General features: G+C 41.6%; 1 protein-coding gene across 1 annotated transcript; it reads right to left on the reverse strand.

Moving 5' to 3' along the window:
• Window positions 1-479: 479 nt before the first annotated feature.
• On the reverse strand, window positions 480-13169 carry LOC139405826 (cytosolic non-specific dipeptidase-like). The gene is made up of 13 exons (XM_071148260.1): window positions 13047-13169; window positions 7030-7175; window positions 6719-6849; window positions 6374-6517; window positions 5999-6161; window positions 5197-5285; window positions 4795-4992; window positions 4618-4702; window positions 4249-4409; window positions 2136-2300; window positions 1694-1835; window positions 1029-1176; window positions 480-889 (listed from the first exon to the last, which is right to left on the reverse strand). The coding sequence occupies exons 3-13, from the start codon at window positions 6845-6847 to the stop codon at window positions 817-819; spliced, it is 1497 nt and encodes a 498-aa protein (XP_071004361.1). The 5' UTR covers window positions 6848-6849; window positions 7030-7175; window positions 13047-13169; the 3' UTR covers window positions 480-816.
• Window positions 13170-14175: the final 1006 nt, after the last annotated feature.

The raw sequence follows: 14175 nt of genomic DNA on the forward strand, positions 1-14175 counted from the left end.
CCAGCAAGCTTAGCTGCTCATGCAAACCCTGTTATGCATGCATACACATGACCCCACTCAGGTCGTCATACAATCATATTGATGTTCAATATCACACACACTTTTCTGTTATGTTACAAGTAATTTCACCCTTCTTCTTCATCATACCATCTATAAACATGCAGCCACTTCTGTTTTTCCATGACAACGTCTTTGTAGTGCACTTAATTCAGGAAGTCCATGAAAAAAATGTATACACGTTTTGCTAAAATAGTAAAGACTCACCATAATGCTGAAGAAAAGAGTGTTTCCATGTGCCGAACATAAGGAGAGAACTGCAATTTTTGCTGCTCTTTGTTTTTGTGGCTGCTCTTATGTCTTTAAGTCAGGGATGGTATTGGGAAACACTTGTTCTTTATATATTGGCGTGGTGGATATTGGTTAACACTTGACAATGTTCTTTCTAAAGCATCCCAGACAAAAAAGATTCAGAAAACATATAGTGCGTCAAACCAGTTTTATTTGCTCTATCAAGTAGACATTTGTACGTGAATGAGAGAGAAATTGAGAGAGAGAGAAAGGAGGAACGTGAGGGGGGAAGAAAGATTCAGAAAGAGAGAGAGAGAGCGAGAGAGAGAGGCAGAGTGTTGAGGCTATATCAGATGCCAAGAACTCACAGGGTTTCTGGAATGTTTTGCTTAGAGGGAAAGAAACAAGAAAAGTTACCAGTTAATGTCAGGAAAAAGTCTAAACAAAGCCAGACTCCACTGATGGGATCTCATACAAGCTAAACAATATAGAACTGTCTTATAACGGTGGTGATGAAAAGAGGTGCTCTCAGTCCTTCTTGAGATGGGCCACTTCATGGAGGTACGCGATGAACAACTTGGTCCCCTCTATGTAGTTGTACCTGGGAAAGGAATATAAACATAAATAAGACATTGTTGATACGTCTATGTGTGTGTGTTCATGCGTGCATGCGTAAAAATCTATAAATGTCCATCGTCATTTTTTTAATACATACTGTATTAGGAGATTGAAGGGCTAACCTGCTCATCTTCTCGTTCTGGGAGTGGAGGCCATCGTCGAAGCCTCCGATGGGCATCATGATGATGCTCTTCCCGGTCACGTCCTCAAAGGTCTTGGCGATGGGGATGGTTCCCCCTTCACGGATCAGGTCTGGCTCCACGTTAAACACTAGAGAAAACAGTGACAAGTCTGACTGCGTCATAATGCATTATACCTGCAGTAGAGGAAAACCAACTGCAACCAGTGGGATTAGAAGTCAGGTCTCCGGCTCACTAAGTCAATATCTTAACCGTTAGACCAAGAGTTCATCTGCAAGGTCCAAGGCTGTCATTTAGGATACAAGCCTCAGACAGGGCTACCTCTTCACGAGATTGTCATTCCAAGTCCTTTCTGCTACACAAACATTACAATACCGCTGCACTGTCATGCCTTAACCACTGATAGGTCTACAGTAGAACCACAGCACACTGGCTTCTTTTAGCGATAAGGATATGTATCTATGTCTGGTAACTCTAAAGACTACAGATAGGCCTATCACTGTGAAGCTACTGTTGTGCAATAAATGTCCACAGTCAGCTACTACACAGTAATCAAAACCCCTATGACCACTGTTCATGCAAATACACACACAGACAGCATAAGAAATGTCCTTTGGTTTGTCCAGAGCAGAGTTGTCTAACTGTACCTCTCTTCACGGCTGCTTTCCCTGCCTCGTACAGAGGGTGCTTGGTGTCTGCTAACCAAGGCTTAGCCCCGATGATCATGGTCACCTTCAACTTGTTGGGGCTCTTTCTCTTGGCAAACACAGAGTTCAGGTAGTCTGTAACCTACAACAGAACAAATATGTAACAGGCATACATGCAGTCTTCATGTCTATTTCATTAACTGAAACCAAAACTGAAATAGTCAATAACTGAATAGTAACTGAACTGAATGAGCAGAATGAGGTACATTATAATAGTGTAACCTGGATGAATGTTCCCTTTTCTTGGATGTATTGTATAAAGAGAGTCTGAAGGTTATAACAATTCCAGAAATGTGTGTAACTGTGTGTAACTGCATGTACACTGTAATTGTGTTGTCATGCAACTGTACAATGGACTGGGTGAGAGGTGTGTACCACCTACCTGTTTCTTGACCACTGCTGGGTCCATGTTGGGGACCTGTCGAATGGAGAACTTGGCAATGACCTTAGCAGGGATGACCGTCTTGGAGCCAGGGCCAGAGAAGCCCCCCTCGATGCCATGGATGGTAACGGTAGGGTAACGCCAACGATGGGCCAGCAGATCTACCTGAGAAATCAAATTAAACTCTTATTTGTCACATGCACCGAGTACAACAAGTGAAGACTTTACCGTGAAATGTTTACTTACGATCCCTTTCCCAACAATGCAGTTAAAAAGTTTGAAAATGTACAAATAGATAAAAGACAAAATAACACAATAAAAAAAACATGATCAAAAAATAACAATAACGAGGCTATATACATACAGTGCCTTGCGAAAGTATTCGGCATCCTTGAACTTTGCGACCTTTTGCCACATTTCAGGCTTCAAACATAAAGATATAAAACTGTATTTTTCTGTGAAGAATCAACAACAAGTGGGACACAATCATGAAGTGGAACGACATTTATTGGATATTTCAAACTTTTTTAACAAATCAAAAACTGAAAAATTGGGCGTGCAAAATTATTCAGCCCCTTTACTTTCAGTGCAGCAAACTCTCTCCAGAAGTTCAGTGAGGATCTCTGAATGACCCAATGTTGACCTAAATTACTAATGATGATAAATACAATCCACCTGTGTGTAATCAAGTCTCAGTATAAATGCACCTGCACTGTGATAGTCTCAGAGGTCCGTCAAAAGCGCAGAGAGCATCATGAAGAACAAGGAACACACCAGGCAGGTCCGAGATACTGTTGTGAAGAAGTTTAAAGCCGGATTTGGATACAAAAAGATTTCCCAAGCTTTAAACATCTCAAGGAGCACTGTGCAAGCGATAATATTGAAATGGAAGGAGTATCAGACCACTGCAAATCTACCAAGACCTGGCCGTCCCTCTAAACTTTCAGCTCATACAAGGAGAAGACTGATCAGAGATGCAGCCAAGAGGCCCATGATCACTCTGGATTAACTGCAGAGATCTACAGCTGAGGTGGGAGACTCTGTCCATAGGACAACAATCAGTCGTATATTGCACAAATCTGGCCTTTATGGAAGAGTGGCAAGAAGAAAGCCATTTCTTAAAGATATCCATAAAAAGTGTCGTTTAAAGTTTGCCACAAGCCACCTGGGAGACACACCAAACATGTGGAAGAAGGTGCTCTGGTCAGATGAAACCAAAATTGAACTTTTTGGCAACAATGCAAAACGTTATGTTTGGCGTAAAAGCAACACAGCTCATCACACTGAACACACCATCCCCACTGTCAAACATGGTGGTGGCAGCATCATGGTTTGGGCCTGCTTTTCTTCAGCAGGGACAGGGAAGATGGTTAAAATTGATGGGAAGACGGATGGAGCCAAATACAGGACCATTCTGGAAGAAAACCTGATGGAGTCTGCAAAAGACCTGAGACTGGGACGGAGATTTGTCTTCCAACAAGACAATGATCCAAAACATAAAGCAAAATCTACAATGGAATGGTTCAAAAATAAACATATCCAGGTGTTAGAATGGCCAAGTCAAAGTCCAGACCTGAATCCAATCGAGAATCTGTGGAAAGAACTGAAAACTGCTGTTCACAAATGCTCTCCATCCAACCTCACTGAGCTCGAGCTGTTTTGCAAGGAGGAATGGGAAAAGAATTTCAGTCTCTCGATGTGCAAAACTGATAGAGACATACCCCAAGCGACTTACAGCTGTAATCGCAGCAAAAGGTGGCGCTACAAAGTATTAACTTAAGGGGGCTGAATAATTTTGCACGCCCAATTTTTCAGTTTTTGATTTGTTAAAAAAGTTTGAAATATCTAATAAATGTCGTTCCACTTCATGATTGTGTCCCACTTGTTGTTGATTCTTCACAAAAAAATACAGTTTTATATATTTATGTTTGAAGCCTGAAATGTGGCAAAAGGTCGCAAAGTTCAAGGGGGCCGAATACTTTCGCAAGGCACTGTACAGGCTAAACACAGAGAAACAGAGATAGGAGGAGTGAAAACCTAAAAAGAACACAAAAAAAAACGTTTTTTTTAATGTATTGCTTTTTGGAAAAAAATCCACTCCCCTGTGAATCACCTTGTTGCTGTACATTAGTTGACTGACACCGATCTTGGACTTAAAACTCTCAATGTCAAACTCAATGTCCTGGTACATCTTCCACTCTTCGTCTGAGAGTGGGGCAACGGCCTCTCTGATGCCTGGAATGAGGATCTTTCCACTGGGGCTGATCAGTGTGTCTGGGTGTGGGAGAGATAGGTCAACACACAAGCAGTTCTTATGGACACACATTTGTAGGGATATCTAATATTTTATTATTTCTGCCAATAGAGATCTCACACAGACACAAGGACGATAGCTTTGCATGCAAACATGATCCAGAGATACCTATAAAGTAGGTGTTAAGATAGTACAACAAACTGTCACTCAAAGAGGTGAAAAACTCACCCAATATGCCAATCAGATCTGTCATAGGCTCTATAACAGTGCCTCCATACACCCCTGAGTGTAGGTCCTGTTTTGGGCCCTCTACCTACCAAACATACAAAGTCACCATGGCTATTCATTAATGATCTTGAAAAAGTAACGTTCCACAGAATTGGAAATGCCCCCAGTCCGTCCTACCTCAGCAAAGAAGTAGCAGTTTCCCCTGGTCCCGTAGGTGAGGGCGGGGCGTCGGCTCAGCCAACCACAGTCTGAGATGATGATGTATTCGACGTCGGAGAAGAACGTGTCTTTCTGCGCCACGATCATGGCGTCCAGGCCATTGGACCCGGTCTCCTCCATCCCCTCGATGATGAACTTCACATTGACTGGCAGGTCCTGCATGGGGAGAGGGCAGGGGGTGGAGAGGAGGAGGGGAAGGGGAAGGAGGGGAAGGAGGAGTGGAAAAAAATAAGAATTGTTATAACAAAGGAAAGCTCCCTAATAACGGTCAGTTAGACTGCAACTTAACTTGTTTCATCACATCTTGTCTCTACATCTCCTATGAGTTCACTCTGATATCTCTTCTTACTGAACACTCACAATGCTGAGGGCCTGATAGGCCTCCACTGTATGGATCCAGGCTAAGACAGGGGCCTTGTTGTCAGACGCCCCTCTGCCGTAGAGGTTTCCTTAGAGGTTGAATCAAAGTAATTATTTTCAAATAAATGTCCATTATGTTCAGCTCACATTGACATTTAACATGCATGTATCAGTTACATTTCATTGGTTCAAAATATGTATGGTAAAAATCATCCCACACCCAAGTACTTGCTTCATTCCTTCACGTTAGTTACAATATCTAATGGCTGTTAGTTGTAGATAGATGTTTCTATGCGTTGGGTTGAGAATGGATTACTGTAAAGCACTGTAAAAAAATCATTATAATACATTTGATTGCTGTGACTGTGAATGCCTGGAATCCATAGTTTACGAACCTGTAACCTACCCTTGGAACATAGCCTACTGTTGCAACCCATAGCCTACTGTTGGAACCCATAGCCTACTGTTGGAACCCATAGCCTACCCTTGAAACATAGCCTACTGTTGCAACCCATAACCTACCGTTGGATACCATAGACTACTGTTGAATACCATAGACTACCGTTGGATACCATAGACTACCGTTGGATACCATAGACTACTGTTGGATACCATAGACTACTGTTGGATACCATAGACTACTGTTGGATACCATAGACTACTGTTGGATACCATAGACTACTGTTGGATACCATAGACTACTGTTGGATACCATAGACTACTGTTGGATACCATAGACTACTGTTGGATACCATAGACTACTGTTGGATACCATAGACTACTGTTGGAAGCCATAGCCTACCGTTGATGTCGGTCAGGTTGTAGGGTTCAGTGGCCCAGCCGTCCTCTAGCTTAGCGGGCTGGACATCCACATGTCCGTACACACAGACTGTCTGCTTACTGGGGTCACTGCCAAACTGGGCTGTCACCACCTTGGGTAAGGCCACTGTCTTGCCATCAGGCAGCTAAGCATGATGATAAAAGACACGGTAGATGCAGAAAATGACCTGAATACAGTTTGCAAGGCAGGGAGCATTTCTGTTAACACCTAACTTTTAGTATGTATTTCTGCAAACCAGTCTGATCTGCTACCAAAGGACTTTAAAGACTAAGCTAAAAGCAAACAAAAAGATCCCATAACATAATCATTAAGTTGACCACATTTCAGAAAACTGACCTCTTGTACGCCGATGTCCACCAGTTCCACCTTCCCTCCCATGGCTTGTAGTTTCTCAGCCGTCATATCCATCATGCGATGGCAGTCTGGCCTCCTCAAGACATCACTGGAATCGCTCTCTACAGCAACCCAGTCCCTCAGAGTCTAACACACACACACACAGACACACACACACACACACACACACACACACACACACACACACACACACACACACACACACACACACACACACACACACAACACACACACACACACACACACACACACAGTATTTATTTGTAATGAATATTGTATTATCAGATAATAAAACAGACAACATCATTATTCTGTTTAGAAACTTGCCTGTACATATTCCTCCTGATGGCTGTCAACATATTGGCTCAGCTCATCATACTCAAATAAGTGATGAGGATGAGTAGAGACACTTGATATAACAACAAGGAGCATGGAAGGCAGTTGCCAGATCGTCATCTCTAAAAAGAATAGAAGGATTTATTCATTTAAAATTAAGCAATGATGAAAGCAATTTAAGAAGAGACATTGATAAACAAATTATTACATTCTTAAAAAGCTAATTGTTATATCTCATTATGTCTCACTACTCTTCTGTTCTTCAACTTTTAAACTATAACGACAAATAAAATAAGTCTTACCGTAGCCTTGTAAGTTTGGTACTTCTTTAATGTTGCCCTTGTCTTCAGAATCCACTGGACTGGAGTCTCCGGGGACACACAGGGTTTTTATACCTCCGGTGACTGGCTCACCTCCTGATGGGAAGGGTCGTGAGGTCAAGCCTTTCCTGAAGAGAAGCCAAGCAAGCTGACAAATTATATTTTTCTCGCTGACAAGCACAATTGTGGCACAATTGATCCAACTCCAAGAAAGAATGCATGCTGTGTCCCCTCGACATGAACAACATTAAGTAATGAACAAAATACAGTGAAGGATTGAATAGTCCGGTCATTTGTGGGGCCTTGTCTTAGTAGGCCTTAAAAAACAGATGGCCTAACAGGGGAGTTGTAGAAGAACTACACTTGTTCACCTGCAACACTGGAAGCATAACTTCTGGCAGGGTTTAATAAACGCCTGGGTCTTTAACTGGTGTGGAGCCTCCACTGTGCTCTGTTTATCAATGGAAACATGCGTAGCCTCTGGTACATCCTAGCATCTCCACGTACGTAGAAGTTAAGTAAAAAATGTACGCATGGTTGATAAATGAGGCCCCAGAGCAGGCCCATTGTATTATGATTTGAATAGGCTGGTGCCTATGATGAGGACGCTCTTGGCGGTGGGGTGAGGATCAGAATGGAGTCTACAAATAAAAATAACAAACAGGACGCAAGCAAAAACTGAAATGGCCTAATTCAAATCATAATACAATAGGCCTACTCTGGGGCCACATGTAGGTCTACATTCTGCCTAGCTTCTGACCTAGGCCTTATTATATTCAAGAGTAATGGATTCTATTTCCCACACATCTAAAAGCCTTTTCTTTCTAAAGCCTGAGCCTTGGCTGGTGCCTATGATGAGGACGCTCTTGGCGGTGGAGTGAGGATCAGAATGGAGTGGCCACATTATACAAAATAGAGATGTTATAGAGTAAAACATGTAGGTCTATATTCTGCCTAGCTTCTGATAAGAGAATTTCCAATCCCATTGATAATAACAATCAATCAATAGCTCTGACCAATCCCCGAGGTTTGTAAGACCATGGGTATAATAATAATGAGTCAAAGACTCAGCTTATACAAAAGGTTAGTACAGTTTATTCAGAGAACGTTCTAAAGTCAAGAATACAAATCAATTAATTTTATACTGACTTCTCACGCCCACACATTCACACAGCCATACACACACACACACACACACACACACACACACACACACACACACACACACACACACACACACACACTCTACACACACACACACTTGTCCTGCCAGAGCTTTGTGACCTTGTTCTTGACACGTACTCCCTGTTCTCTCCCAATCTCAGCTCATATTGTCTTTACCTTAATTCTGACTAGGACTACACATTTATTGATTATGATTTTATACATCCTAATCAATTCCATACAATTATATGTTTCAGGGCGGAATATTCTAATCATTCAATTAACAGACAATTCTCACTTATCAGTTTCTGACCTAGGCCTTATTAAATTCAAGAGTAATGGATTCTATTTCCCACACATCTAAAAGCCTTTTCTTTCTAAAGCCTGAGCCTGGGCTGGTGCCTATGATGAGGACGCTCTTGGCGGTGGAGTGAGGATCAGAATGGAGTCTACAAATAAAATTAACAAACAGGACGCAAGCAAAAACTGAAATGGCCTTATTCAAATCACAACCATGCGTACATTTTTTACTTAAATTCTGCGTACGTGGATATGCTAGGATGTACCAGAGGCTAAGCATGTTTCCATTGATAAACAGAGCACAGTGGAGGCTCCTCAAAGGAGGGAGGGGAGGACCATCCTCCTCAGTGAATTTCATAAAAATAGTGAAACATTAACAAATATATCCTTTTTAGATGAAACTCTAAAAACTCTAAAACTACATACAGTGCATTCGGAAAGTATTCAGACCCCTTCCACTTTTCCACATTTTGTTACCTACAGCCTTATTCTAAATTTGATTAAATAAAAAAATGTATCTCATCAATCTACACACAATACCCCATAATGACAATGCGAAAACAGGTTTTTAGAAATTTCAGCTAAATTATTAAAAATAAAAAACAGAAATACCTTATTTACATAAGTATTCTGTTTCCTTTGCAGTGAGACTCGGAATTGAGCTCAGGTGCATCCTGTTTCCATTGATCATCCTTGAGATGCTTCTGCAACTTGATTGGATATGATTTGGAAAGGCACACACCTGTTTATATAAGGTCCCACAGTTGACAGTGCATGTCAGCGCCAAAACCAAGCCATGATGTCAAAGGAATTGTCTGTAGAGCACCGAGACAGGATTGTGTCGAGGCACACATCTGAGGAAGGGTACTAAAAAATGTCTGCAGCATTGAAGGTCCCCAAGAACACAGTGACCTCCATCATTCTTAAATGGAATAAGTTTGCAACCACATAGACACTTCCTAGAGTTGGCCACACTGAGCAATTGGGGTGGAAGGGCTTTGGTCACTCTGACAGAGCTCCAGAGTTCCTCTGTGGAGATGGAAGAACCTTCCAGAAGGACAACCATCTCTGTAGCACTCCACCAATCAGGCCTTTATGGTAGAGTGGCCAGACGGAAGCCACTCCTCAGTAAAAGGCACATGACAGCCCGCTTGCAGTTTGTCAAAAGGCACCTAAAGACTCTCAGACCACGAGGAACAAGATTATTTGGTCTTATGAAACCAAGTCTGAACTGTTTGGCCTGAATGCTAAGCGTCACGTCTGGAGGAAACCTGGCACCATCCCTATGTTGAAGCATGGTGGTGGCAGCATCATGCTGTGGGGATGTTTTTCAGCGGCCGGGACTGGGAGACTAGTCAGGATCGAGGGAAAGATGAACGGGGCAAAGTACAGAGAGATCCTTGATGAAAACCTGCTCCAGAGTGCTCAGGACCTCAGACTGGGCCGAAGGTTCACCATCCAATAGGACAACGACCCTAAGCACATAGCCAAGACAACGCAGGAGTGGCTTAGGGACAAGTCTCTGAATGTCCTTGAGTGGCTCATCCAGAGCCCGGACTTGAACCCGATCGAACATCTCTGGAGAGACCTGGAAATAGCTGTGCAGCAACGGTCACCATCCAACCTGACAGAGCTTGAGAAGATCTGCAGAGAAGAATGGGAGTAACTCCCCAAATACAGGTGAGCCAAGCTTGAAGCGTCATAACCAAGAAGACTCGAGGCTGTAATTGCTGCCAAAGGTGCTTCAACAAAGTACTGAGTAAAGGGTCTGAATACTTATGTAAATGTGATTATTGGGTATTGTGTGTAGATTGAGGGGGGGAAACTATTTAATCCATTTTAGAATAAGGCTGTAACGTAACCAGGGTTGAGTAGGTTACTTTCTAAATGTAATCCGTTACAGTTACAAATTACCTGTCCAAAATTGTAATAAGTAACGTGACTTTTTGATTACCCAAACTCAGGAGCATAATCTGATTACATTCCGTTACTTTTAGATTACTTTACCCTTAAGAGTCATTAGAAGAAGACAAAAATGTTTGTTACCAATTGAACGACGTCTATTGCAGGATAAATTCATGTTAAAGTTTACATAGCTGGTTATATATGGATGTTAAATTTTACTTTATCGGTTGGTTATGTAGGCTTCTTCTAACCCATCACTTTCTACTACATATAATAATACGATGAAATGGTATCTTTACATTAAAAACCAAAGTCTATCAGAATTACAGTCATTCCAATGAATGTCATATCCCTTGATATTCAAGATTAGGACTTGGAAATATAGTATAGTATAGTATAGTATAGATTAGCCAAATTTTTTTACTTGAGCATGACCCCAAAACTAAGGACTTATTAGCCAGCCCTATTCTGTTGTTTATGATTTTGTTGTCATGGAGGACTGATTGGGCTCATTGATTCGAGTAGAAAAATAAATGCTGCGCTCATGGAATGGCATGCTTTGCCAAGAGTGTGCAAGGCTTTCATCAAGGCAAAGGGTGGCTACTTTGAAGAATCTAAAATGTAAAATATTTTTTGATTTGTTTAACACTTATTTGTTGCTACATAATTCTTTGTGTTATTTCATAGTTTTGATAGTTTTAGAAAATAGTAAAAATAAAGAAAAACCTTTGAATGAGTAGGTGTCGCCATCACACTGAACACTTCCCTATCCCATCTGGACAAAAATAATACCTATATAAGAATGCTGTTCATTGACTACAGCTCAGAATTCAACACCATAGTACCCTCCAAGCTCATCATCAAGCTGCAGGCCCTGGGTCTCAACCCCGCCCTGTGCAACTGGGCCCAGGACTTTCTGGTGGGCCACCCCCAGTTGGTGAAGGTAGGAAACAACATCTCCACTTTGCTGACCCTCAAAACTGGGGCCCCACAAAGGTTTGTGTTCAAACAAAGGAGATGATTGTGGACTTCAGGAAACAGCAGAGGGAGCACTCCCCTATCCACATCGAAGGGACAGCAGTGGAGAAGGTGGAAAGTTTTAAGTTCATTGAAGTACACATCACAGACGAACTGAAATGGTCCACCCACACAGACAGTGTGGTGAAGAAGGCGCAATAGTGCCTCTTCAACCTCAGGAGGCTGAAGAAATTTGGCTTGTCACCCAAAACCCTGACAAACTTTTACAGATGCACATTCAAGATCATCCTGTTGGGCTGAATCACAGCCTGGTACGGCAACTGCACCGTCCTCAACCGCAGGGCTCTCCAGAGGGTGATGCGGTGTGCACAATGCACTGTTGGAACTAGAAGCACAAGCATTTTGCTACACTCGCATTAACATCTGTTAATCATGTGTATGTGACCAATAACATTTGATTTCATTTTATTTGATGTGAGATGTGTCCAAACTTTTGACTGGCACAGTATATATGATGTATATGTCCAAAAATAGATAGCAACTACAGACCGCCCCTTTAAGTCTATCAAAAGTGTGCTGGTTTGAGCAGGTGTACATTAGGCCTATGGATTTTATTTTATCAGCATGAATTAGGTTGAACAATAAAAGCCACACTTTTATTCTATAGGCTGGGATCTGCACTATGCAGCTGTTGCAAGAGCACATTTTTCACTGGCTGTCCACTGGTTTCAACAACAATGATGTATAGGCAGCTTAAACTTCTTGAATTCAACCATTACTGGGTTAAAATACACATTTAGATTTGTGAACAGCCATCGACAACAACCACAATCCGTAAGGCACAAATAGCTAAATGAGAGAGTAGCAGTGTGATTCACATCAATGCGCTTGTAGATATCATGAATAATTGATATCCGTATGTCGTAGACAACACCACTGCTGTCATTCTTACATCCAAGCGTTTATTCAAATTGGATAATCTTTGGATGCCGACAGCAGTCAAGACATAGCTTGGACTGTAGCCTACAAAAGCCTATTCCTGCTCTTTTCCCAAGATCCATCAAACACATTTGGCGTGTCATCATAGTTGTCTCAGGTGGAACAAACTTAAACTTGCGCCTTTTTTCAATGCTGATTCTATGTAGTTTTTCAAAACTATCAGTAATTTGATTACAATATTTTTGCTGGTAACGTAACAGATTACAGTTACTGTTTTTTGTAATACCTTACATGTAACTGATTACAGTTACTGTTTTTTGTAATACATTACATGTAACGGATTACATGTAATTTGTTACTCCCCAGCCCTGAATGTAACAAAATGTGGAAAAAGACAAAGGTTCTGAATACTTTCCGAATGCACTGTACATGTCACCAAGTTATTGATGAAAAAACACTGTTTTGCAGTGTAGACCAGTGTTACTCACTATTTTTTGTAAGGGGACCACTTTGGGTTGAGACAATCATTCAGAGGGCCGCACATATCTTTAATTTGTTGTACTTTTTCTTCCAATATTATCAATTATCAATTGAGAGCAAATACAGTGCAATAGAGTACATGCAATTGATTTGATGTATAGCACATCACAAATATATACATACACACATCAAATAGGCTACATCACATGTATAAGACCAATATTCAGGGTTACCTTAGTAGCTGGATGAGAGAAAATGTCCCTTCTGCTCCTTGACTGAATTCGTTCTAAATGTATAGTCTGTTTTTGCTATCCTTGTGAGGCAATCCAAGTGTGCATTGATTAGTATGTTTCTCTGTTTTTGTTTCACAATGCTCATTGTTGAAAACGTTGCTCCACATGAAAAAGTGCTGACAAAAAATGATGTCACCTTTTGCACACACTGCTTCAGAAGTTGATACTCTGTGTCTGACACAAGGCTCCAGAAATGGGTAACACCAGATCTTAGTCATTTGCCTGCAGCTCCACTATCTTACTCTCTATTCCAGCACTGTCAGGACAGAGGGCTGTGATGACTGGGGTCAGAAATGACACTGGCACATGAAAGGGGTTCTCAGTGATGTGGTGACTGCTCTTAGTTTTGGGAAATTAACAAACTGTCTGTCAAGTATGAACAGTGTGGTGATTTTGTTTGAAATGCTGTGACCACACGCAGCATTTTTCCCGTAGTTTTAGCTTTCCCTTGTCCTTCGGCTACACCAGTGGTACTCGCAATGAGTACAGCGCAATCGGTGCAGCCGAAGGACAGCTATTTTCCGTCCTCCTCTGGGTACATTGACATCAATATAAAACCTAGGATGCTCATGGTTCTCACCCCATTCCATAGACATACACAGTAATTATGACAACTTCCGGAGGACGTGCTCCAACCTATCAGAGCTTTTGCAGCATGAACTGACATGTTGTCCACCCAATCAAAGGTTCAGAGAATGAATATAGTACTGAAATCATAAGATACAGCTAGCTAGCACTGCAATGCATAAAATGTGGTGAGTAGTTGACTCAAAGAAAGAGAAAGACAATAGATTAACAGTTTTGAACAAATTCATTTAATTAAAAATGAAGGAGAACCATGAGAGAAAGAGAGAGAGATAGGTATATTTCGTTGTATTCTTCTCTCACGTTCACTTAGCTAGTGAATGCAGCTAGCTAGTTTAGCCTACTCAAACAACTGGCTCAAACAGAAAGGGAAGCTATGTTAGCTAACTGGCTATCCAACACTGGAACTCTTTCAAGTCAAGGTAAGATTTTGGTTTTATTAATGTATTGCCATTGGAGCCTGCCAGTGTAACTGCTAAACGGC

Source organism: Oncorhynchus clarkii, chromosome 3 (assembly GCF_045791955.1).
Source record: "Oncorhynchus clarkii lewisi isolate Uvic-CL-2024 chromosome 3, UVic_Ocla_1.0, whole genome shotgun sequence".
NCBI lineage: Eukaryota > Metazoa > Chordata > Actinopteri > Salmoniformes > Salmonidae > Oncorhynchus > Oncorhynchus clarkii.